This window comes from Archocentrus centrarchus, chromosome 6 (assembly GCF_007364275.1).
Source record: "Archocentrus centrarchus isolate MPI-CPG fArcCen1 chromosome 6, fArcCen1, whole genome shotgun sequence".
Taxonomy (NCBI): domain Eukaryota; kingdom Metazoa; phylum Chordata; class Actinopteri; order Cichliformes; family Cichlidae; genus Archocentrus; species Archocentrus centrarchus.
This window is the reverse complement of record NC_044351.1, coordinates 18,044,478-18,067,550: the sequence shown is the minus strand read 5'-3', so window position 1 is coordinate 18,067,550 and position 23,073 is coordinate 18,044,478. Positions and strand designations below refer to the sequence as shown.

At 41.3% G+C, this 23,073-nt stretch overlaps 1 protein-coding gene across 1 annotated transcript in view; it reads right to left on the bottom strand.

Moving 5' to 3' along the window:
- The window catches only part of syt7a (synaptotagmin VIIa), a 95,109-nt gene that overhangs the window by 18,659 nt on the left and 53,377 nt on the right, over positions 1–23,073 (bottom strand). The window contains exons 3-7 of the mRNA XM_030731471.1: positions 22,262–22,341; positions 20,723–20,857; positions 14,763–14,965; positions 14,549–14,711; positions 9,517–9,654 (exon numbers count right to left, since the gene is read on the bottom strand). Of these exons, the coding sequence (XP_030587331.1) occupies positions 9,517–9,654; positions 14,549–14,711; positions 14,763–14,965; positions 20,723–20,857; positions 22,262–22,341 (719 nt within the window). The remainder of the gene's footprint in view (positions 1–9,516; positions 9,655–14,548; positions 14,712–14,762; positions 14,966–20,722; positions 20,858–22,261; positions 22,342–23,073) is intronic.

The window sequence follows — 23,073 nt, the reverse complement described above, 5'->3', positions numbered from 1 at the left end:
TTATTGTTATTATTATTATTATTATTATTATTATGCACCAAATCTAAACTGCAGGCAATGAGTTTGAGAAGAAAACGGCTGCGTAAAACACTAAACCTATAATATGAGCATCAACTCAAAAAGTCTAAAGCAAGGGGAGACTCTTAGGGCTTGAGGTAAAGCAAGGGACCTCCCTCCTCCTCCACCTCCCAACTATCAATGGGGGGGGTGAACGTCTTCAATTATTCATTCTCCTTCATGCTTCATTCAGGGGTTCAGTGCATTCTCAGGTAAGAGCTACTGCTGTCAGGGGAATGGCTGCTCTATAAGCCTTGCTCTACAGCACCTGAGGTGGTCCTCTGCTCCCTGCGCCAGGCTGTTTTAAAGAAACGTCTGGGCCTGCAGATTAGTTAGCACTTCCAGATCATACGTTTGATTGTAGATTGAAGATGATTGATTTCAGTCTATTCAATTTCTAACAAGGCAATATTAAATGTGGCAGATGGTAATACTACAACTGCTACATTTTGGTGCCAATGCTTTTTCTGTCTGACCCCATGGGGGTTGATATGGTTGACATGATTTAAGCCTGCAGTTGTCCACAGTATCCAGTGGGGGGCAGAGTGGACTCAGATCAGATTCTCCCACAGCTAAGACACAGAAAGTGGGCTGTTGGCATAGCAACGACTCTGGAAACACAGACCATACATATGAGGGTTTCGGGTGTGTGTGACAAGAGGATGTTGGGAGTGGCCGCAAGGGAAGGGTGTGTTTAGAGGAGTGCAACAAACAGGCAAACACACTGAGAACAAAGAAGTTAAGGTATAGGATATATGACAGGTACAGGTGAGAGCCTCGCAGACACACACATTCACATACAGACATATGGAGGCAGGCGGGGCCACTTTGGGTTTCACCGTCCTGTGATACTATCCTGTTTTGTTACCTGACCGAGGGCCAGCAGCTCGAAGAGAGGGGGAAGGGGGGCAAAGACACTCCACTTCTAGGCTGGAGAGAGACGCGAAAAAGAGAGCCCAACCCAGCCCCTCTTTTTTTTTTTTTTTTTTTTTTTACACATTCAGACTCCCCACCCCTCTTCAAACATGTCACACTCAAACAAACACGCTCGTCTGAGACCATGAAGTGATGTATTTCAGTGTATATGCTCAATTTCATAGCCACCAGCTAGATCTGTCATTCTTCACAGGTAGGTCATACTTCCCAGGATCAGTCACAGTCAAAACCACAGCAGTGCATTGCTTACAGAACTCATTATCCACATGAAACACAGAAACATTCACACCAGATTCACCCACTCATCCCCTACATGAAAAAGAAAGTCTTTTAAAAACCTATATGCTGCATATTGTCATTTACTCATGAAAGTGGCCACTTTCTTAATTTTCTCGTGCAGCATAATGTTTGCATTGTCCATAGCTAATTCTTGTATTGCATAAGAAAAATGCGAAAAGGTGTGGAGGACCAAAACTGTGAAAATAAAATAAATAAATCAATGGTTCAGTAAATAAACATCCCAATAAATGCACCAAAATACATCAAACATAATTGTAGGCATTCATTTATACAAAATGACAATGTGTTAATTTGCTTCTATATTTATTTTCTTTTTTACAAATTAATTTATTAACATTTCTGTTGTCATGCTGGTGCTGGCAAACCAATAGGGACAGAGCTGGCATACTTTGAACAATAGCCTCTGTATTTGCATGCTTAAGCATGACATAGATAAAGAAATAAAAAATAAAATTACATAAATAAGGTCATCTGGGGAAAGGGGAGAGAAAATGCAAAGGGAAAAAATAAATAAATAACAATAAATAAAATTACATGTGAAAGTAAATAAATAGACAAACTATTACTAAGATAAATAAACACAGAAGCAGATTAAAACAGAATTTTGAATTTATATTACATTTTATAAATTGATTCATGTCTACATTTTTTTAATATATTTTTTATATAATATAATTCCTTTAATCATTTATAGATTTCTAATTTTAGCAGCTTCTGTCCTCCATAAAATGTGATCAGGAAATCATGGTATGAAACATTTAAGACTTAAAAGACATAAAATACACACGAAACTAAAACATTCACTGTAAGTTTGTTCTATTTCTATTCCATATGGGCCCTGCTGCTTCCCTCAAGCTACAACCAAAAAGTCTCATAAATATGGATGCTTTCACTGACGACTAATTACTTCCTGCATGTTGGAACTAGAAATGAGCCTAAAATAGCATCATTTACTGAAATCCCATTTCAGGAATGAGCAACAAGTGAGATGCTAAATACTAAATACTGCCTTCTGCTTATTTCACTGAAATAGAAAAACAACCAAAGCCATTCAGTCACTGCCAAATGTTTATTTTTATTAAGCAAGTACTGTTTTATATCTAGTCTATTTTGCCTTTTTAACATACTACTTCCCCCAGATTCAGCTGGCCTCTTTTTAAAGTTTAATAAAGTGCTGATGGTACTAAAAGAATGGCAAATATGATTATGTTCATATCCAAAGATGAGCCTAGTCTCTAGCCTATGTATAACAGTCCATGGTTCCCTTTATTGCATCCCAAAACTCTCAGCAATTTTAGTATTGGTGCCTCAGAGCTTAATAAAAACAATTAATTTATAATTTCAGGGAATGTCAGCAACACAAAATCATAAAACTGTTTTAAAGGTCCATTAAAACATGAATCCACTGAATGTTTAGAATTCTGATTAACTTGAGAAATTGCTTTTGAGGTGGAGGCTGCTGCATATGTGCCACCTGTTCTGAGGCAGGACGCAAGAGTCCCAGGTTAACACTCATCTCCCCAACCTATCTGAATGAATGAGATGAGCATGTGTACCAGCCTGTACCTGCTGGCTAGAGTGCTGCCTTCAGTACAATAAGTACTCCATCTTACTACTCTCATTGAAGGAAGATGGATTTTCTCTCATCCTCCCTTGACTTGTGGATGGATGGATGGATGGATGGATGGATGGATGGATGGATGGATGGATGGATGGATGGATGGATGGATGAATGGATGGATGGATGGATGGATGAAACCACTTCTCTCTTTGTGACTGCTTTTTTCCTCTGCCTTAGTGCTATCTACTTCCCCCCTCTCTCAGCATGTAACCGAATGCATCTCAACATTCCCCCTGTAATGCGCGAATGAGCACAGTGGCCGCAGGGAGCCAAAGCTTCGGGGACAGTCTTAACCAGAGCCCCCGAAGACTGTGCTGATTAGCCGGGCCTGCAAAGCCCTTGTCACAGGAGGAGCACTGTGTCAGACTAGCAGAGCGCAGCATAATCAATTTACATGTTTACGTATAAACACACATGCAGGTTATATCATCTTGAATCATAATAATATTGTTTTTTTCTAAAAAAACAAGGTCTGAAATAATGACCATTAACATGATAAACTGTGACCTCGGGATAACCTTTCTTACATTAGCCTAAACACACCATCCTCCACCACATAAAGATTTAACTCCTCCTACTCTGGCTAATGTAGTTAGAGGACAAACACACACTCACAGCGTCAAACACACAGGCACTTATATTGATTTGAGGAAATGGTCAAAACCACTGCGTTTGTCTTTCATGTCAAGCTAAGCAATGTAATAAGCTCATAAATGATTAACTATATATATATATATATATATATATATATATATATATATATATATATATATATATATATATATATATATATATATATATATATATATATATAGCCCACTTAGCAGTTAACAGACAGTCATAATCTCACAGAGTGCATCATGTCTTTAAGGCAGAGAAATACACATCTATATCTATTAATATCAGCAAGATGATTTCTGAAAAAAGACACAACTCCACTGGCTTACACAAAATGATGTAACATGCATGGATGAATAATTGAAAGACCACAGGCAAGTGGATTGAATGTTAATGTGGCACAAGGATAAAACCCGCCCCCTTTGTCCTGAACCTCCATCCTCACTGGGCTGAGCAGTTGCTGCTCAGAGTGAGATCTAGATTCAAAGCTCTCTGGGATTGTGCCTTCTCTTTATAGCAACACTGGAAGAGAACCTACAGTATATGTTCACTGAGTCGCAAATGAATTGTGTGAGTGCAGACCAATGAGGCATTAATAAGCCACTCTAACATCCTAATTAAACCTTCTTAGAAGTCCAACATATGGACGCCTGAAACACAAACATCTCAGCATGTGCACCCCCCCGACCCCACCCCCAAATTAAAGCAACACTTAATTTAAAAACCTGTAGCTGCTCTCGCTGCTATTTCATCATATAACCTTTACTTCCTCTCTCTCCCCCTTGCTCTGTAACCTTGGTTTGAAAGTCCATATGACTGACACCAGCTGTGGCGCAGTTCAGTCTGTTCCTGCCACACTTCATAAACAAATGGCCACGGAGAATGCTCTCATCCAGTAATCGCGCACACAAGGTCAGTGAAGAAGCATTAAGAATCTTACGCACTACAACACCTTCTCATGGCCAGTGGGATGTTTGGATTGCCTTCAAGCAGCAATGAACCGTTAACATAGTGCTGATGGTTTAAAGAAAAGCCTCTCTAATGTTCATGCCTTAAGTACTTTAGATACATTTTACCATTACCAAGATTGCTTGGCTAATTGTACTGCAAGACCAGGAGCATTGCTGTTTAAAGTGGTGAACAAAGCACTTGGCCCTTTTACCTAATTCAATATAGCATGTGAGCAATTTGAAAATACTTCATTATAAAAAGAAATAGTTCCTAATTTAAGCTTTTAAAAATACACCATAAAAGTGTTTGCCTATAGTATAAATTCAATAGTGAAGCATAAACAGTTGTAGCTGGCTAATTTGAACTATTTTGTAAAAGGTAAATTAATAATAGTTTTTAAATCTACAGACCAGATCGCTCCAAAGAGTCACACAGTAAAATTAAACAGATGTGACATGATTAAAAAGACCAATTATACTCATTTCCAGTCTGATATTTTTATTCCTGTAGTGTAGTGGAGTAGCTTTGCATGAGTCAGGGTATATTGATTGACTCATGTGATTCACAGCCTTGGCGTATAATCCACTGTGTGAAAAATGCCAATTTAACTTCCTTTCCCATCCCGTTCAAGTCAGTTTTCTTCTAATTGGATGCTGCTTGCAAAACAGAAGGTTTGAACAGTAGGTAGGGCTTCTGTAGTCACAGCCAGATCTGTGTGCCTCAGATGAGCATATGAGGGATATCTAGTCTCACTGATAGACATAATACAAAGCTAAGAGTAGCAAATTCAAATTCAATATTTGGAGGAGTCTGAAGCCTGAGCTTCTGGCTCACAGTCATTACTTGTACATATATTTTCCATTACAGGCCATCTATTATTGTAACAGTATATACAGTCATTAAAAAAAAAAACCTCTAAGCAGTCCTGTGAAAAACTAAGTACACCCTTATTGCTTCCATAGGAATTAAAAGAGTAAGGAACAGCCAGGTGCTGTTAGTTAAATCCAGTTGATTAATTGATCATTAGCAAGTGTGAGCACCCATAAAAGCAGAGTTTTTGTGAGTTTGCTGATCAGGAGCATTCAGGTTTGTGTTGCCACAATCTTCCCAGAAGTGGGAGCCCCAGCAAATTCACCGCAAGGTCAGACTGTGCCAAACACAGCATATCAGCACAAAGACTTCAACTGACAAGCACAGTGGTGGAGGGGTGGTAATAACAGGACCTGGGCACTTGAAGTCATTGAGTTGATCATGACCTCCTCTGCATATCAAAATATCCTAGAGTCAAATGTGAGGCCATTTGTCCAACAGCTAATGCTTGACTAAAATTGGGTCATGCAATGCAACAATGATCACAAACACCAGCAAATCTACAAGAGAATGATCAGAAAAAGAAAAGATTCAAGCTGCTGCAATCACCCAGCCAAAGACCTCAACCTGACTGAAAGGCTGAGACGGGACCTTAAGAGTGCTGTGCATAGACAAATGCCCATAAACCTCAATGAACTGATGTACTGTTGTAAAGAAGAGTGGGCCAACATTTCTCCACAATGATGTGAGAGACTGATAAAGTCACACACAAAACCAGGTTGCTTGGTTGCTGTACAGGCTACTGAATCCTGGGGTGTACTTAGTTTTTCACAGGACTGCACAGAGTCATATGAGAGAAAACAAAGAAAAGACTTTTAACAGGTCTACATAATTCATTTGTTTTAAATTTATGGCTATTTCTCTTTAGACACTCAAGATTCAAGAGGTTTTGATTATCATTCTAAAATATGAGGCTGCACGAGAGGGAACAAAACTAAGTAATGAGGTCCTGGTTAAGCAGCACTAGAACAAGCAAAACAACAAGCAAATTTATTTTAACACAATTAAAATAAAATGAGCTCAAATTAATATCTAAAAAATATTTAATCAGTTGGCCCCATTTGAATCTCGAACAGCTATTAAAATAAAACTATGAGAAAAAGTTTACAGAGGTAATGCGTTATTATTAGAAGTAATAACAAATCATATACGTCTGGCCCCAAGCAGACATTGCTTTTTGTACCAGATGACTTGCCTTAAATAATAGAAAACACTGGTTTAACCTTTTATAGGGTTGTGTATCTACTGTACATTAAAAGTATCAAAAAATAAGATTACTCAAGCAAACAAGTGTCTACAGAATTTAAGTTGTCAGTGAAAGATCATCCGTTGTAAAAATCTACAAAATCAAACACGTGGCGCTACCCGTTGGGTGACCCCCCCCCCTGTGAATAAGGGAGCAGCTGAAAGTAGCTTCATACTTGAGTACATTTATTTACAGTAGCTACTCTCAACCACTGACTGGTTCATTAATGTAGGGCAGCACATATCAGTTGTGCAGACAGCAGCTCTTTTCTGTTCATCAGGAGCAGAAAGAATTCCCTTTGATGTTAACACTGATGCCGTTACCATTTGACAGATATATAAAATATTCACATTAGCTTCAGAGGCTTGATGTTTGGCTGAAACCATTTGCCAGTGACATGTTGTTCAGTTCTTAGGTAAATAAATTCATGCGGTGTGGCGTGAGTAATGCAGGTGAAGATGAGTGATGAGCACAAGCACACGTTTGAATGCACGTCGTGTGATGAAACACCGGGTGTGTAGGGTAAGAGAGACGAATGAAAGCGTGGCTTTGTCTCTGGCTTGAGAGCCCCGTTTAGAGCGAGCAATATGCCAGGAGTGTGATTGATTAAATCACGGTTACTGTGAAGTCAGCACTAACACCACCAGGAATTATACACTCCCAGTAAGCTTGTATGTTGCACTTCTAATAGGCTCTTGAGGTATGTTGGGGTGTTTTTTTTTAGCTTCTAAATTTAGCAGCCAATTAAAGTGTGGTTAAATTCTTCATTAAAATGTGCAATTTGCAATTTTACACGAAACAAACAAAACAATGAGTGTCTCAAGTGGAATTAGATTACATATCAGCAGAAGGCTAGAGAGGAGCTCACTAAAAGGTCAATACTTTTAAAGCTTCAATTACAGTCAAATCATTGATTTATTTATTACTAGTTCTTTGTTGTATACATGCTGTAAGTTGCCAGTCGTTCCGCTTTGAGTGAAACAAATTAAATGCAGAAAATACCACAATAGAGTCCGCTAATAAAGGCGGATCCCATCGGCCACATGCTGGACGGAGCAACAAGCTCGCTGTTTAGTCTATTAGTGGATTTCACAACCCATTTAAAGAGGTGTGAACACAAAAAGCTGGAAAGGCTAGATGCAATGCACACAACAAATTACACAGGAAATCATTCTCCTCTGTGGCTCCATGCATTTCACACTAATTCTGAACAATGGGGAGACTTTTGGTATTCACAAAAGCAGCATTTCTTCTCAAAGACTACTTTGATGGTTGTTTGTAAACTCTGTGGTCACAGAAAACTTATAGCATGGCCAAAAATCAGTCAAAAGAGCCATTAAACAACCAGCTGGTGGCATAGTGTCACTCTAAAAGTAACCTTATGATAAATAAAGGAGCTTATTAGTTAAAGGAGGACTATTTCTCTGATCCCGCAGACACAAGAGGTCCTTCAAATGTCAACAGTTGCATGGTGCACATGTGAATCTCCACACTGGGGCTGTGCAGTCAAGATAAGAAAACAGTTACCATCTGTGTATTAATAGAGCTCTAGTTTTAAATCATGTGTCAAATTGATGAAACACTTGTGAATGAGGAATAATTGGTGTGACGAGTACATCGGAATTTGTCCACCGTCCTCTGCCATTTTGTTTTAAGGTGTGTGTCATCTCCACATTGTCGCCCATTTGTCACAGAATCAAAGTGAGGTTAAAATGGCCTAATTGGACTGCAGAGGAAATTGAGTGTGTCGCATCTGCCTAAAGCTGGACCAAATCAAGGATTTCTCTGTGACACTGTGGCGTGCTGGTGCAAATAATCCAAACTGCCATCCACGGCTGAAAACGATCTGCTTGTTTCACACTGTACTTATTTGTTAGCCTTAAATTGTTTCCTAAAAACAGGTCCAATTCCTAAACAGAATGCAAACCCAATTATTTCAGGAGACAGGGGGATGTGAGCAAGCCTCGTGGATCCTTATAGATGAGTGGAAATATTTTGGCTTCTAGTGTCTAAGTTGGCTGGCAAAGAAAACAGTTATTTTTAGCAGCATGTTTATGTAAGTGACTAACATGTTGTGGAATAATGAGGAGGCTCTCTGGGCCCTCGGTGGAGCTACAGAGACGAGACTCTCAGAGCGGCAGAGGGTGATTGAAGGCAGCTAATGAGCAGGAGGGAAAAAAAGAACACAGGAGCAGAAATGACTTGGATAGTAAAGGCAAAAAAATACAAAGGAAATAAGACAATTACCAATGGGAGGTCTCTGAAAGGCAAGAGTGAGAAGACAGGCAAACAGAGATGAAAATGATGCTGAAAAATGTCATTGCAATACGGAAGATAATTATCATGGTCAGGGAAAAAAAAAAAACACTGGCATGAGAAAGCACTGTTTGATTTGATTGGCTGAAATTTTGCCGCTAAAAGCCAAAAAAAAAAAGACTGGAGTACCAGTGAGCGTCTCACTGCTGTGATTTATGAGCTCATTACTGCTTTCCAGCTAACACCCAAATTGTTTTATCTCCTCACTCATCAAAGCATTACAGTGAAATTTTCTACATTTGGTTTCATAGTTAGCTCTCATTTTTATTTCTGCAGCAGAGTGTTGAGATCTGGTGTTATTTCAGGTGCAGGTCTATGACACAATAGACTTAAGTGCAGTGACTCACCGAAAACACTGACAAACCAAACTACTCTCTTCTACCCAGATTCTGAAAACACCTCTCATTTTTCTTCAATAGCATATCCTTCACATCCTTTCATTTGCAGCCAATTTTCTGTCTTTCTCGCATGTGCGCACACACACACACACACAAACACACACACACGTGTGCACACACACACACACACACACACACACACACACACACGTGCGCACGCGCACACATACACACATCAAGCGCTCTAGTACATTATCTGGTACCTCTTCTCGGGAGGCGGTTCCTGATTGGCTGGTGGTGGTGGTGCTGCCTGCGCTGTTTCCTGCAGGTCAGGGATATTGGCAAAGTCATCTTGCTCTGCCACACCAATGGCCAAAGCCAGGACCACCAGCTTTCCTTCACTGGCTCCCCATAAAAAAAAATTTAAAAAAATACAATAGATAGAAACAGAGGTAGAAAGAGAGGCAAGAAAAGAGAACAGATGCAAAGGATCGAGCATAAAGAAAGTGTGGTGCAGGGAGAGAGAGGGAAAAAGGAGAGGTCATTTTTAGACGACAGCGAGGGGCTGAAAATTGAAAGGTGGACAAAACAACAACAGATCATATGAGAGCAAACAGCAGAAGCATTAACAGAGAAATTGGTCATAAAAGAGAAACTCTGCTACTCCACATAACACCCTGCAAGTAAGCACTTGGTCCAGGGAAGGATATTAAGAAGATACCTTAAAGTGAAAGGCCAAATTGATAAAAAATATAATGATTTTAGCGAGAACAAGTACAGGCTGTCAGACAACAAATAAATCAGGAAACTATGTAATGATTATTAATGGATGTGATATTGCGCGTCAGGAGTTTGCGCGTCAGCTTCCACGCATGTATAAGGTGTCTACAGGTGCACACACACACACACACACACACACTCAGTCATTTATCTAGTTATTTAACCTGCCTTCTACTTTCCCTCCAGATTTACCTTTCCCACTGAACATGCTAGGCGTCTTTCTCCAGAGTTAAGATTTAATTAAGCCTCATTAAGAAGATCTGGACTAATTGTTTCTATTTGAGCGATACAGTATCTTGAGGTGTACGGTGTGTGTCGTTTTCTGGGTCACTGCTCTCTCACTCTCCTCGCTGCACTCTTCTCATTTCATCATCTCTAGTCTGCTACAGTTGTTCACCAAATCCCCCCCCTTTCCTCCCTCACCCCTATCCCCTGCACTTAATTCTCTGACTCCTCATCACTGCCTCCTTCCCTCCTTCCTGTCATCCACACCCACAGTTCTATAGCTTAAGCCTCTCACTGTGTTACAATATCTCGGCTAAGAAAATATGGGGCTGCCAAGCTGGGGAGAGATATCACCCTAAACTTCACAATTTCATCTTTTTCACACACCGTCGAAGGCTTTTCTTGCAGCACCATAAAGTCTGTTTAATAATCTCCCTGTTATGCACCAGTAGTTTCAAAACTTTTATGTCTAGTAACCCTTTTCAGATTAACATGAGTTCCTGACACCATCTGTCATACGTGTGTTCATTTTCAAGTAACTTTATTCATATTCTATTTTATTGCAGTGATTTCAATTCATTTATTAATTACTTCCAACTAAATCCATCATTTACTATCCCAGCAAAATTTTTTTTTAACAATCTTTAATTCTTTTGGCTGCTTCAACCTCTGCTGAGACTCATCTAACGGCCCATGGGCCAAATGATGATTGCTATTGTTTTTTTAATTCACTATATTGAACACAGTGGTCACTCAAGGTGACCCCACATCAGCTGATGCCTGCTCGGATATCCTTCTATGCATCATATTGGCAAATCTTACTTGTGGTGCTCTCAGTTGCTGCAGAACTGCAAGCCATTTTGCATCCCACCTCCTCCTAGATCCTCCTTGTCAAGACAGTCAAGCTTGTCAAGCTTGCTCAGTTCACCGGCTACTTTGTTAGGTACACCTGTTCAGTTGCTCATTAACAGAAATATCTAATCAACCAATCACGTGGCAGCAACTCAATGCATTTAGGCATGCAGATAACCAGCTGAAAGGTCAAACCAAGCATCTGAATGGGACCGGCTGGTCTGAATATTTCAGAAACTGATGATCTACTGGGATCTCTCACACAACCATGTCTATGGTTTAAAAAGGATGATCTGAAAAAGAAAAAATATCTAGCGAGCTCTTTGGGTGAAATGCCCTGTTGATGTCAGAGGTCATAGAAGAATGGCTAGACTGCTTCAAGCTGCTAGGAAAGCAACAGTAACTCAAATAACCAACTGTAGAAGACTGGAAAAGACTGCCTGGTCTGATGAGCCTCGATTTATGTAACATTCTGATAGTAGGGTCAGCATTTAGTGTAAACAACATTAAAGTATGGATCCATCCTGCTTTGTATTGACAGTTTACGCTGCTGCTGCTGCTGGTGGTGTAATGGTGTGGGGGATATTTTGTTGGCACACTTCGAGCCCCTTAGTACCACCTGAGCAATGTTTAAATGCCATTCCCTGCCTGAGTGTCGTTGCTGAACATGTCCATCGGTTTATGACCACAGTGTAACCATCAACTGATGGCTGCTTCCAGCAGGATAACGCACCATGCCACAAAGCTCAAATCATCTCAAACTGGTTCACAGTAACCAGATTTCAATCCAACAGAGCACCTTTGGGATGTGGTAGAATGGGAGATTCACATCATGGAAATATGCAGCTGCAGCAACTGTGTGATGCTATCGTGTCGATTTGGACCAAAATCTCTGACGAATGTTTCCAGCACCTTGTTCAATCTATGCTGTGAAGAATTAAGGTAGCTCTAAAGCCAAAAGGGGGTCCAACCAGTACCAAAAAGGTGTACCTAATAAAATGGCAGTGCACATATTTTTTAAATTAGGATGTATTTCAAAATCACATATTTGTGATCTCAGTATTGACCAACTCCATCTTATCAAGATGTCCCTATCTAACAATCTTCTTTTGTCTATAGTGGTCCTGATAGAAATGTTGTATCCCGAGTATACAAAACTAAGAGTCCCCGTCATACTATTTCAAACTAAATGCAGAATTAAACCCTGGGGAACACGTAGCCCTCATTGAGAGTCACTGGTCTGTACAATATAGGATGGTGTTTGTATTAATACTGTAGATACTGTAGGTATGATGTTTATTGGCTCCCTCTTCTCTCATAACCAGTAAGTATGGACAATATTGTTAAAGACCTCACTTGATCCATTGAACATTAGGAAGGAGAGACAACAGATGGAAAAGACATTATAGACACTGGGATAAATTATTGATTTAAAAGCAAAAAAGCATAGAGACCAATCTCCACTGAGATCCATTTGGTCAAACAGCTCCAAAGGCCAACTATCTATGTCAATGACATCAACACATTCATTCAGAAATGATTCATCAGGATGGGGATTCTGGCCAAGATTGAAATTAACTGGCTTGAACAATGGGTCATGTCTATTACGAGACCGCTCTCTCGTCAATGATAGGAGGTGTTGCTGTTGCAGAAAAGTAGGTACAACAACAATGACCTCAATCTCACATTAGCAATGATGAGTCGTATAGCTGACTATTATGAGCAATATTCTCAGTGACCTTGGTGCTTGCACGTGCTACATTGCTAATGCTCTGTTAGCCAGTGTTGTACTGAAACACCAGAGTGGCTTTATAACATGTTAAAAAAAAAGAAGAAGAAGAAATGAATGATGAAAGGCTATTGTAAAACTGATTCAGTGGACATTAAACACGTTACTTCGGCAGTGTCCTTGCTCACGCCTTCATCATTCCTTTCCTGCTTCATCTGCCCTTCCCCCCGAAGTACCAATATGTTGTAGAGGAAATGGGGCTGGTGACATAAGATCAATGCTTCAGGGTTAACACAAATCTACACACAGCTGCTTAACCCCTGTTCTTATAGTGCCGCAGAGTGACATGTGGGCTGTGTGACGTACACACGGTTGCACACACGTGAGCAGGCCAGCAGCACAACCAGCAGTTATACAGCGATACTGAGAAAAAAAAAAAAGGTGCCATTTTAGCTGCAAAGACTCATGAAACATGGATTAGGCCTACTGGTGTGTCTCCAAAACTAGATATTTAGCAGTTATCCAAAGGGTAGCTCAGAAATAATATCATCTAATTGGGTGAGACAGAGTGAATGTAAAATATACTGTGACTTTTTTATGACACCAAATTCTGAATATTATGAACTAGCACCAGCAGCTCTGTCCCTTAACGACAATTGCAGCAGACAGGCTGAATGCCATCCAAACAGATGTTACTGTTTAGCAGAGCATGCAGTGTAAACATTTAACAATTTTACCACAGAATGGGAGAGAAATGGCCTCCAATATGTCACACCTCCTTGCCATTTTTTTTTCTTTTTTGCACATGGCATTTGTACTAAAATTAGAGAAGCTGTTTTCCAACTGACTGCTCAATAAGAAGCTTTTCATTTATTACAACCAAGTGGCAAAATATTGTGCATACATGCTAAGAAGTCTCATTTTCACCTTTAGTTAAAAGACTCAATTTCATTTGGGATGTGAAAAGGATCATATTATGTTACTATATGCACCCAATAAGCATAATATATATTATATATTTATTTTTGATTATATGTGTGTGATATGTCTTGATAAAGACAAACACTGGTCCATCTCCTGCACAACCACACTGCATACATAATAGCAAAAGAAAAGAAAGAGAAAAAGTGCTATTTACATTCATAAGTGTACCCCTTATTAGCGTTATCAAGAGAGTTTTCATCTAAGCCTCCTCAACAACATCAAGCTTCATTAGCATGATCAGCTATAACAGTGACTGAATTGCTTTTGTAAATGTACATAAAGAGAAATTATTGAAAATCAGATTTCCCAGAAGTTGCAGCAAAAGTAATGATTAAACTCGACTCCAAACACACAGTTTCACACAGATGTGAACACACTTATACATACGCGTATATAGACGTGCACTGTACAAATTTTTGACAGACAGAAGTAATATCCTTCCCTGGATATCAGATGCAGACTGAAAGAAAACACCTGAAGGAAAAGGCAGAGAACAATATTTCATAAAGGTAAAGGTAAAAGCAGATTAAGTTATTACTTATTTACTGTTACATTAAAAACTATTTTATTCTATGACACTAAATCTTACACATCAATGAAAACAAATGCACAAAGTAACTGCAAGACATGGTATTTACTGTGATACACTTGGACAGAGGCCTAAGTAAAATGACACTAGTTTATTGACTTCATAATCACATGAATGAAGAGTTATAGAGACTCACAGGAAGGACTTGACATCCAGCCCACGATTCCGGATCTGATCCATCATGTAATCCCAGCTGCCAGGACTGGCACGCGAGCGCCCTCCTGCTCCACCTCCCCTATAGCGAGAGGCACCTGCTGCCGCTGGGCTGCCCCGCGCACCCCGGGGACCACCTCGTGTACCTGCACCCCCACCCTCACCACTGCTGCCACCTCCCTCTCCTCTCCCAGCACCCCCGCCTCCCCCAGGCTGTCCAGGTGCAGTGTGTAATTGTCCCAAGCTCTGGGATGTGGTGGGGGGGTGGCAGAGACCAGGGCCTGACGGGTGGATGAGAGGCTGCTGAAGACTCTGCTGGCGCAGCAGCGTCCGAGGCCGGGCCGGCCCAGAGGGTACGTGCTCCAAAGTGGAAGCATAGGATAAGACTGGATCCCCAAAGCTGGGAGGGCAGAGGAGCAGGGAGGAAAGAGAGCGTGAAGAAGGCCACGGCCGGCACAGAATAGGATGATGACGAGGGGCAGAGGAGTCAGAGGTAGAAGAGGAATAAGTAGATTTAGAAGGGGAGCCGTGGCAAGAGGAGGTGAGTCGGTCAGAAGTGGTGATGTCAGGAGATGAGATGAAAAAGAAAGGTAAAGAACCATCAGGGATGAGACAAGGTGGCACAGGGCAGTAGGGAGGCACAGCAGAAGTCAGGTTGACATCAGGGTAAATACAGGAAAGTTCATCCAAACAGGAAGTTGATGGTTGACGAATGGAGGAGGAGGAGGAAGGAGGAGGAATAGTGGTATTTGAGGACAAAGTGGAGAAGGAGGAAGAGGGCGGAGTGTTGGGAGGTGGAGACAGGAGGAGGAGGAGAGAGAAAGAGAGCAACGTGAGGCAGCAGCAGTAACAGCAGTAGCAGAAATAGCAGTAGAAGGTGCAGCCTGAGTGATCGCTGTGTGCAGTGTACGGCTCATGGGGCCTCGCCGGGCAGCAGTGTGTAGAGTGTGAGGTAGTCTTGTGCGCCTGCGTCAGATGTGTATGCACCTTGTATGTCCGCGCGGTTTGAGCGTGCTGTTTGCATGAGGGTGTGTTTCGCAGTGCCAGTGGTCGAATGTGCACTGTCCGCACCGGCGTGGACCGGCTCTGTGCCACGTGACCGCGTCGAGGCGTTTGGGTCGTGGTTTTGCAGCTTCCAGGCCTCGCTGATGAGGGTTTTTTGGTCTGATGAGAGAGCCCCATTTCCTCTACTCGTCAGTCAACTTTTTCCATCCCTGACAGACTCTCCTCCTTTCTCTCTCTAAGTCTTTTTCGTCTTTTAAATACGTGGTGGACCTCTAGAGACATCCCAGCAGCCAACCAAGTTCTACAGTATGACTCCCTCCCTCTGCCAGGCCCTCATTTTTCACTCCTCCCCTTAATAAATGCTGTTTAATTGGCTAAGTGCCTTTCTTAAAACGTCACAACAACATAGATATGTGTCACACTTCTTATTTGCATGCCATGAGTTGGTTAAATATACATCATTGCTATGTTTTGTAGGATCTACTGTCACATACATGTCCTCATGTTTTTCATATTTTCTTCTCACTAAATATATCCTCCTCTTTCGCAGATCACGGTGTAACCCAGACTACCAGAATTAGGTCATGAGAGAGAGCTATTCACATCAGTTAGGTGCAGTTTATTCAGCACTGCATTACTTCACCTAACACAGTTTTGCATAAAGCTTTTAATGTGATAAACATCATATTTAACAGTCAGGAATAAAAGGATAAAAAGGTCAAAGAAAGGTGTTGCAGGAGTCAAACATATTGTGGGTAGGACAGAAAAAAGTAGAATAAGTGGAGTGGCTTTACACAGTAAGAGAAAAATGGAGAGAGTGATGGCAACGAAAAGAGAAGAGGGTGACGATGGAGGAGAAAATGGGGTGCGAGACACAAACACAAGAGACATAGACACTTATAGCAGCCTGAAAATAGAATCCAATTATAGACAGGGGCAAAATGAAAGATGAGAAGAGGAGAGAAGGAGGGAACGAGGAGTGAGGAAGTGATGAGCGTAAATGTGTTGTGGAGGAAGAAGTCCCACACATGAAGTGCCAAAGGGAGGTGCAAAAATCACAAAGTACCGAACGTTAACTGCGTCTTTTACAACACACTGAATATAGACCCCCAGTGATGTCATGCGTCACGGCTGTGGATACAGACAGTCAGTGACCAACACAGTTCATATTTCAGCCTCAATTTTAATTAAAAGGGGTGCTGCCAGCATGTGGTGCATTATTTCAGTTAACGTGCAAAAATGAGACTATTTCTGTGCATCCTGCACAAAGCTGTACTGTGCAGCTGGGCTGTGTGTGCCAGCCAAAGGTTTGAGTCAGTGTGATACAGATCGAGGAACTATTGTTATCTTCTCATGATGAGGTTTACATTCCCCAGTGCTCACACCTTGCTCTGTGCCCACACGCTCGCATCACACTGTCAACGAAACTGTACTTTCCTTCCTGCTGAACTTGACCTCGCTCTCCCTGTTTCTATTTTGAATGGACTCATTCAAGGTACAAACTTGGAAGAATAAAATGCGCAAAAATCGAAAGGTGTTTATTCTGCTGCACGGTGACTGAAATGTTTTATTTTCGGCTCGGTTCTGAACTCACTTGCTGGGTCTCAATCCTCCAGACTGCATGTGGCCCTGGACGGTCTGCCACCTCCCGGCCTTCACTCCCTCTGTCACCATGCTCTTCACGCTGTCACTGCGATAAGGACCCCCCCCAGTATCCCCATGGCCAGTTGCTGCCCCCTTCTGACCCCCTGACACTGCCCCACTAAGAGAAAGAGACAGGATGCAAAGGGATCCCATGGCAGATAGAGGATATAGAGGGAGGAGAATAACAACAGGCAGAGGAGAAAAAGACCAAAGAGTGTGAGAAAGACACAGACACATACACACACACACACACACACACACACACACACACACACACGCACACACACACACACACACACACACACACACACAGGGAAATAGATTGAGCAACCACATGGCTGAGGAGGTGAGACAGATCAGTAGAGTGTGTGAAGGGGCAGGCATAGTTTTCCAGGCCAAGTGAGAGGTAGGTGGATAAAAAAGGTTTGGAACCTATTAAGGAGAAAGGCAGGGAATGGGGCAAGGAGAACAGGATGAAGGAGAAGAAGGAGGAGGAGGAGAGGAATTTACTGGGAGCCTGTGGAGGGTGGAAAACCAGCAAAAAGTCCGTCCTTTGGGTCTAGAGGACCAATACTATGACTGGCGGCATTCACCAGAGGCAACACTGTGCAGACACTGGTCATTTAGTTCTCATTTTTTCATTCATTTAGGCATTTGGGGCTTGAGATATCCTACTTTATAAGGCAATTCATTGCAACATCTTAGAGCAAAGGGAGGATTTGTTTGTGTTTGTCTGTTTCATAAACAAATAATCATCTAATCTGGGACATCATCCAAAGTGATATTTAGCTTTTAAAAGTGCATCTGGTCCTGATTACACTGATTTTAATTTTGTAATATTTCATTTTTTATATTTCGGTAACATTACTTGGGAAGTAGTGAAATACTTGAAACCCCACAGTCAAAAGTATTGGGAGGGCAATCAAATCATAATGGCTACAGATACAGTGATTAATCAGTGTTCATATTAAGACGTGTCATGCCTACAGTGAAAGCAATGGCAATCAAAAATAAAGAACATTAGTGCCCTCTGGTGACATGACTACATTTCATTAATATGCAATGTCCTCCTGCTCTTGGAGACACAAAATATGAGGTAATGAAAACACAGTGAGTGCGCGTGGGTTCAGGAGGTGCTAAAGTTGCACTGTGTCTGTTTAAAGGTCACCTTTCACATGAAACTCTGACCAATTGACCTGACAGTGCTGGTGGATAAGTCATCAATCACAACAACAGCATAGATGACACTGCTGGAGCAACGGTCAACACAGGAGACATGAGCCTCATTTATCGAAGCAAGCACAAGGGGAATGTCTTTGGTTTTCATTAAAAGGAGGAAGGCATCGATAAACAAGGTTCTGAATCAGAGTATTCACAGGTGTACAAAGCTTTTCAACATTAATCCTGTTTCTGACTGATATAGTAGAGTGAAAACTGAAGTGATTTATAAAAGAAGTTTAGTCAAACATTATTTGGCAGCTTTTTTTTTTTTAAGCTACCAGATAGATAAAATATAGAGTCTAATTAATATCAGTCCCTAAACTTGACTGCATAAATCTGAAAAATGTCAATCCACTGCAGCCACTTTTTTAATATTATTCTATATTATGGTGGCTGTTGACTGCTCCTGACATAAAATGTATAACAATTTTTTTTTTAAAAATCATAGAATTGAACCTAAAATCCAATAAATCCTTAAGCATGGAGTCTGATCCTGCAGGGTAGGTAACATGTTTGATAAATGAGGCTCAGTGTCATTACAGAGATTGAAAGCTGCTGATCTCAAGAGAATCTCAAACAGGTAATGATTTCCCAGCTGTCTGTTGGCTTTAGAGGGATATTATTGGTTGGAGTCACAAGGTCATCCTGTCCCTCCTTGTGAGAAATAACTTCATAATTTATTCTTATTTTAATTGGGTGTCAGGGTTTTTTTTTAATTTCTTACTGGCTCACACACTGTTAAAAACTGCTTATTGAACCTTGACTGAAGTCAAAAGTTCATCTGTTTATGATATATGAAAGCAAGTTCAACTGAAAAGACAATCAGTGAAAACCTTTATAAGATGAACTTCTAAAGACACAAACATGAGGATCTGGAGTTGGCAATCTAAGATCAGCAGCCATCATCTTAAGGCATTTATCAGACAGAAATCCATGTAGCCACTGTGTTCATAAACACACTGCTGCCTCCTTTCTCCAGGCATTTTAACACACAGTCCTCAATGGCTAGGTCTGGTAAAGATGGCCAGTTATTAAACAGTTTATCAGACATATGCCTGGTAGCAGGATGTCTAAACTGTGAGCCCTCTTAGTGCCCAGAGGGGGATGGCCTTGCTAGTGCTTTATTGGAATCAAGTGCCTAGTGGATGGGAAAAAAAAAAAAAACTTTCATTGCAGCAAGAAAAAGCAGTGTTACTGTGACTTCCAAAAAGATAAACAATAGATGCAGTTCAAGTGTTTCAGTGTTAGTAGCAGTAAACGTTAGATTTTATATCAATGGGAATCAGAAAGAAGCCACAAATGGATGTAAACAACAGGTGAACACTGGTACCACACTGCAACCTGGTGTAACGGTCAACCCTCCACCACAACAACAACAACAACAACCGGCAACTTTAGTTAACACAAGGAAAGGACACGGAGATTACAGAGAAGGTGGGTTAAAGTACACACATCTCTTTTTGGCGAGGAGAACTACGAGGGTTGTCCGTCTCCATGGTTACGCTCCATGGGAGAGAGGTTAGAGGTCAGGAGTTAGTGTGGAGCGGCAGGGCTGTAGGGAGTAGGGGGGCATCTGAACATGCGCCTCTGTGTTCATTTAAAGGTGACAAGATGTGAGGAGAAGCAGCAGCAATTAGCCTGCAGGGATTACATGGCTGTGCCGCAGTAAGAGTCAAATGGCCGTCGTGGCACGCTGTAATGCGCATGTATGGCGTTTCCTACACTCACATTTCCCAGGCAGATTATGAGTAATCATTACTAACCCTTTGTGCCTTTGGGTGTGCTAGCATTGGATGGATTACTATTGATGGTGGAAATTAGATTAAACAACAACAACAAAAAAAAAAACAGGTCTAAAAATGTGCAGCTTGTGTTTTATGCAACACTATGACATTTATGGATTATGGCTTTTTAAAAAAGCCCTTTGGCTACACAATTCCATTTATTCGTAAGAACATGTGGGCCTAAGGAATAGAAACATAATGGAGATTACGAAACTAGGTGAATTTAATAAGCTGTCATGCATGATAACAACCACATCGAGTGGTTCAATTTGATGAGTGGCTAGCAGTGGTGACTACACAACTAGAGAAAGGAAAGGAAAGGAAAGGAAAGGAAAGGAAAGGAAAGGAAAGGAAAGGAAAGGAAAGGAAAGGAAAGGAAAGGAAAGGAAAGGAAAGAAGTGAGAGAAGGAAATAGAAAGGATAAAGGGAGAGTGGCACTGCCCCTGCCTCATTACAGCCCTGCTCAGGGGGAAGTCTCTTACCAGCTTTGGACCAAGACTCACTTGAGCGTGAGGCGCGGATCTCCATATGGGGCATAGGGAGAAATGTTTAGTACGAACTCCTTGGGCGGATAGGAGCTCCACCTCTGCTGCACTGTGCTGTTGTCATTGTTATTCCAAAAGTCTCTGTCTAGATCACTGTGGCCAGAGAGAGAGACAGGTCAGAGCAACACAACTATGGACAGCCTTGGCACCAACCAACCAACTCGCAACAGCCGCTCCTCATTTTGGAGATGATGCAAGGCTTGGTTTGAAGAAGAGGGTTGTTCTTACAGCTGCATTAAATGGGAGTTTGAAACAAAACAAGTCCAGATTCATTTCTATCTTGCTACATGAAGTAAACAAGCCACCACGGTGGTTTGATTGAAAAATTAAAATAAATAAAATAAAACAGCAGCCTGGAGGAAAAAGGCATTCACCAAAGCTTTTCATAGCAATGTACAGTAGCAAAGACACAGAGACATGAAAAGGAGATAGAGCAAGAAAAGAATTATACTCTGATGAATACACACAGCATGTGATTACATTCTGTTCATTAAGCATGGTACCACTGATGAAAGACATTTGAGTAAACATTAAGAAGTCTGGCCCCCCCATCCTTCACGTGAGCAGTGAGAAAGTGTGAACACATGAGACAGAAGGCAGAGAGGTAAACTGCAGACAGTCAAAGTAGGGGAGAAAAAGGTGAGCAGAATCACTGATGTCATACAAGTCACACAGCAGTGGCCAGAGCTGTAGCACAGGGACAGAGCAGGAGAGAAAGGCAATACACAAAGAGAAGGAGTTTGAAGCTGAAATGATCAACAGAGCACAGCAATGCTGCTGGAGCCGGTGAGAAAGAAAATGCAAGAAATTAAGAGTTTGAACAACCCAAGTCGGAAAACATTCACATACGGAAGCCCATTTTTAGTGCTCAAAACCGTTCATACGGAAAATAAAAAACATAGCACACATGGAAAAAATAGCTGGAGCTAAATCAGGCTATAGGAGAAAAGTAGTAGTGATGAGCAGGTTAACAGAGGTATTTTGTGGAATAAAGTAGAATACTCTGAATTATGAATCTGACATTTTCTGGTACTGACCTATGGCCTTGTTTTATCAAGAACAGAAAATGCCTTAATCCTAGTTTGAGCCCTGCAAGAAATGTTAGAGAAAAATCTTCCCAAGCATTGACACGCCAAGCATTTCACCATGAATGCTCAAGTCCCCCTGTTTTACTTGACCCTGAACCATCTTAAGCGATGCAGATGTGCAGCACTTAAAGGAGACCTGTCTTACATCCAATAAGATAAGTGCAGGAGCAGACTCGTCCGGCCAAAAGCTTCACAGGTAAGATAATGCAGATTTAATCTTTACTGATTAAATCACTAACCTTTCATTTAATGTCTTCTGAACATGCTCTTGTAGAGATTGAGCTCTTCAGGATAAAACAACAGGGCTCGTTTTCTTTTTGTGTAGTGTACATCGAGGGACTTGAAGCTGAACCAAATGGAGTTCATTATCACCAGATTTTTCTACCCATACCAGTTACCAGGCACTTACTTGATGGCTTTCTTCTCCCCTCGCCCACGTGCCGAGTCTGGAGTGTCTGCTGTTTCCACTCCTGGCTTATTCCTCTTCCCCTTGAGCCAAGAGCAGGGGATGACAAAGAAATAATAAAAACCAAAGGTTAGCTTAGATTTCTCCTTTTGAAGCTGTATCTTGTTTTTGGTTTGTTTTTCTTTCTGTCCTAAAATGAAATGTAAATGCCGCTCCTGTTATCTCAGGAACACTGTGTCATCAGTCCTTTACCTCACGGTCTCCTGATTACACTAATCAAAGTCAAATCAAATCTGCAGTGAAGAGCCATTTCTGACTATGACTATGAGTCTGGAGTGTCTGTTGTTTCCACTCCTGGCTTATTCCTCTCCCCCTTGAGCCAAGCCGAGGGAGGGGATGACAGAAAGCAGAGAAACAAAAGGTTAGCTTAGATTTGTCCTTTGAAGCTCTGGTTTTGCTGTACTAATTTCAAGTGTGAATGCCTCTCCTGTTATCTCAGGAACATTGTGCCATTGGTCTTTTACCTCTTGGTCTACTGATTACACTAATCAAAGTCAAATCAAATCTGCAGTGAAGAACCATTTCTGACTATGATTATCATTCGCACCACCCTAAAAATTTACATGGCAATTGCCTCTTTAAGGTAATCCGCTGGGTACTGCAGAGAAGCCTCTTGAAAGTCCTGCAAAAGCCTTATTTCAAATAGCTAGAGCATGACCTGCAGTAACCATGGAAATAATGGCAGCTTCAAAAAGTAAGGTCTGCTGTGAGCATTCTTCTGGAAAAGCTCATTACAGTTAAATGTGTTTCACATG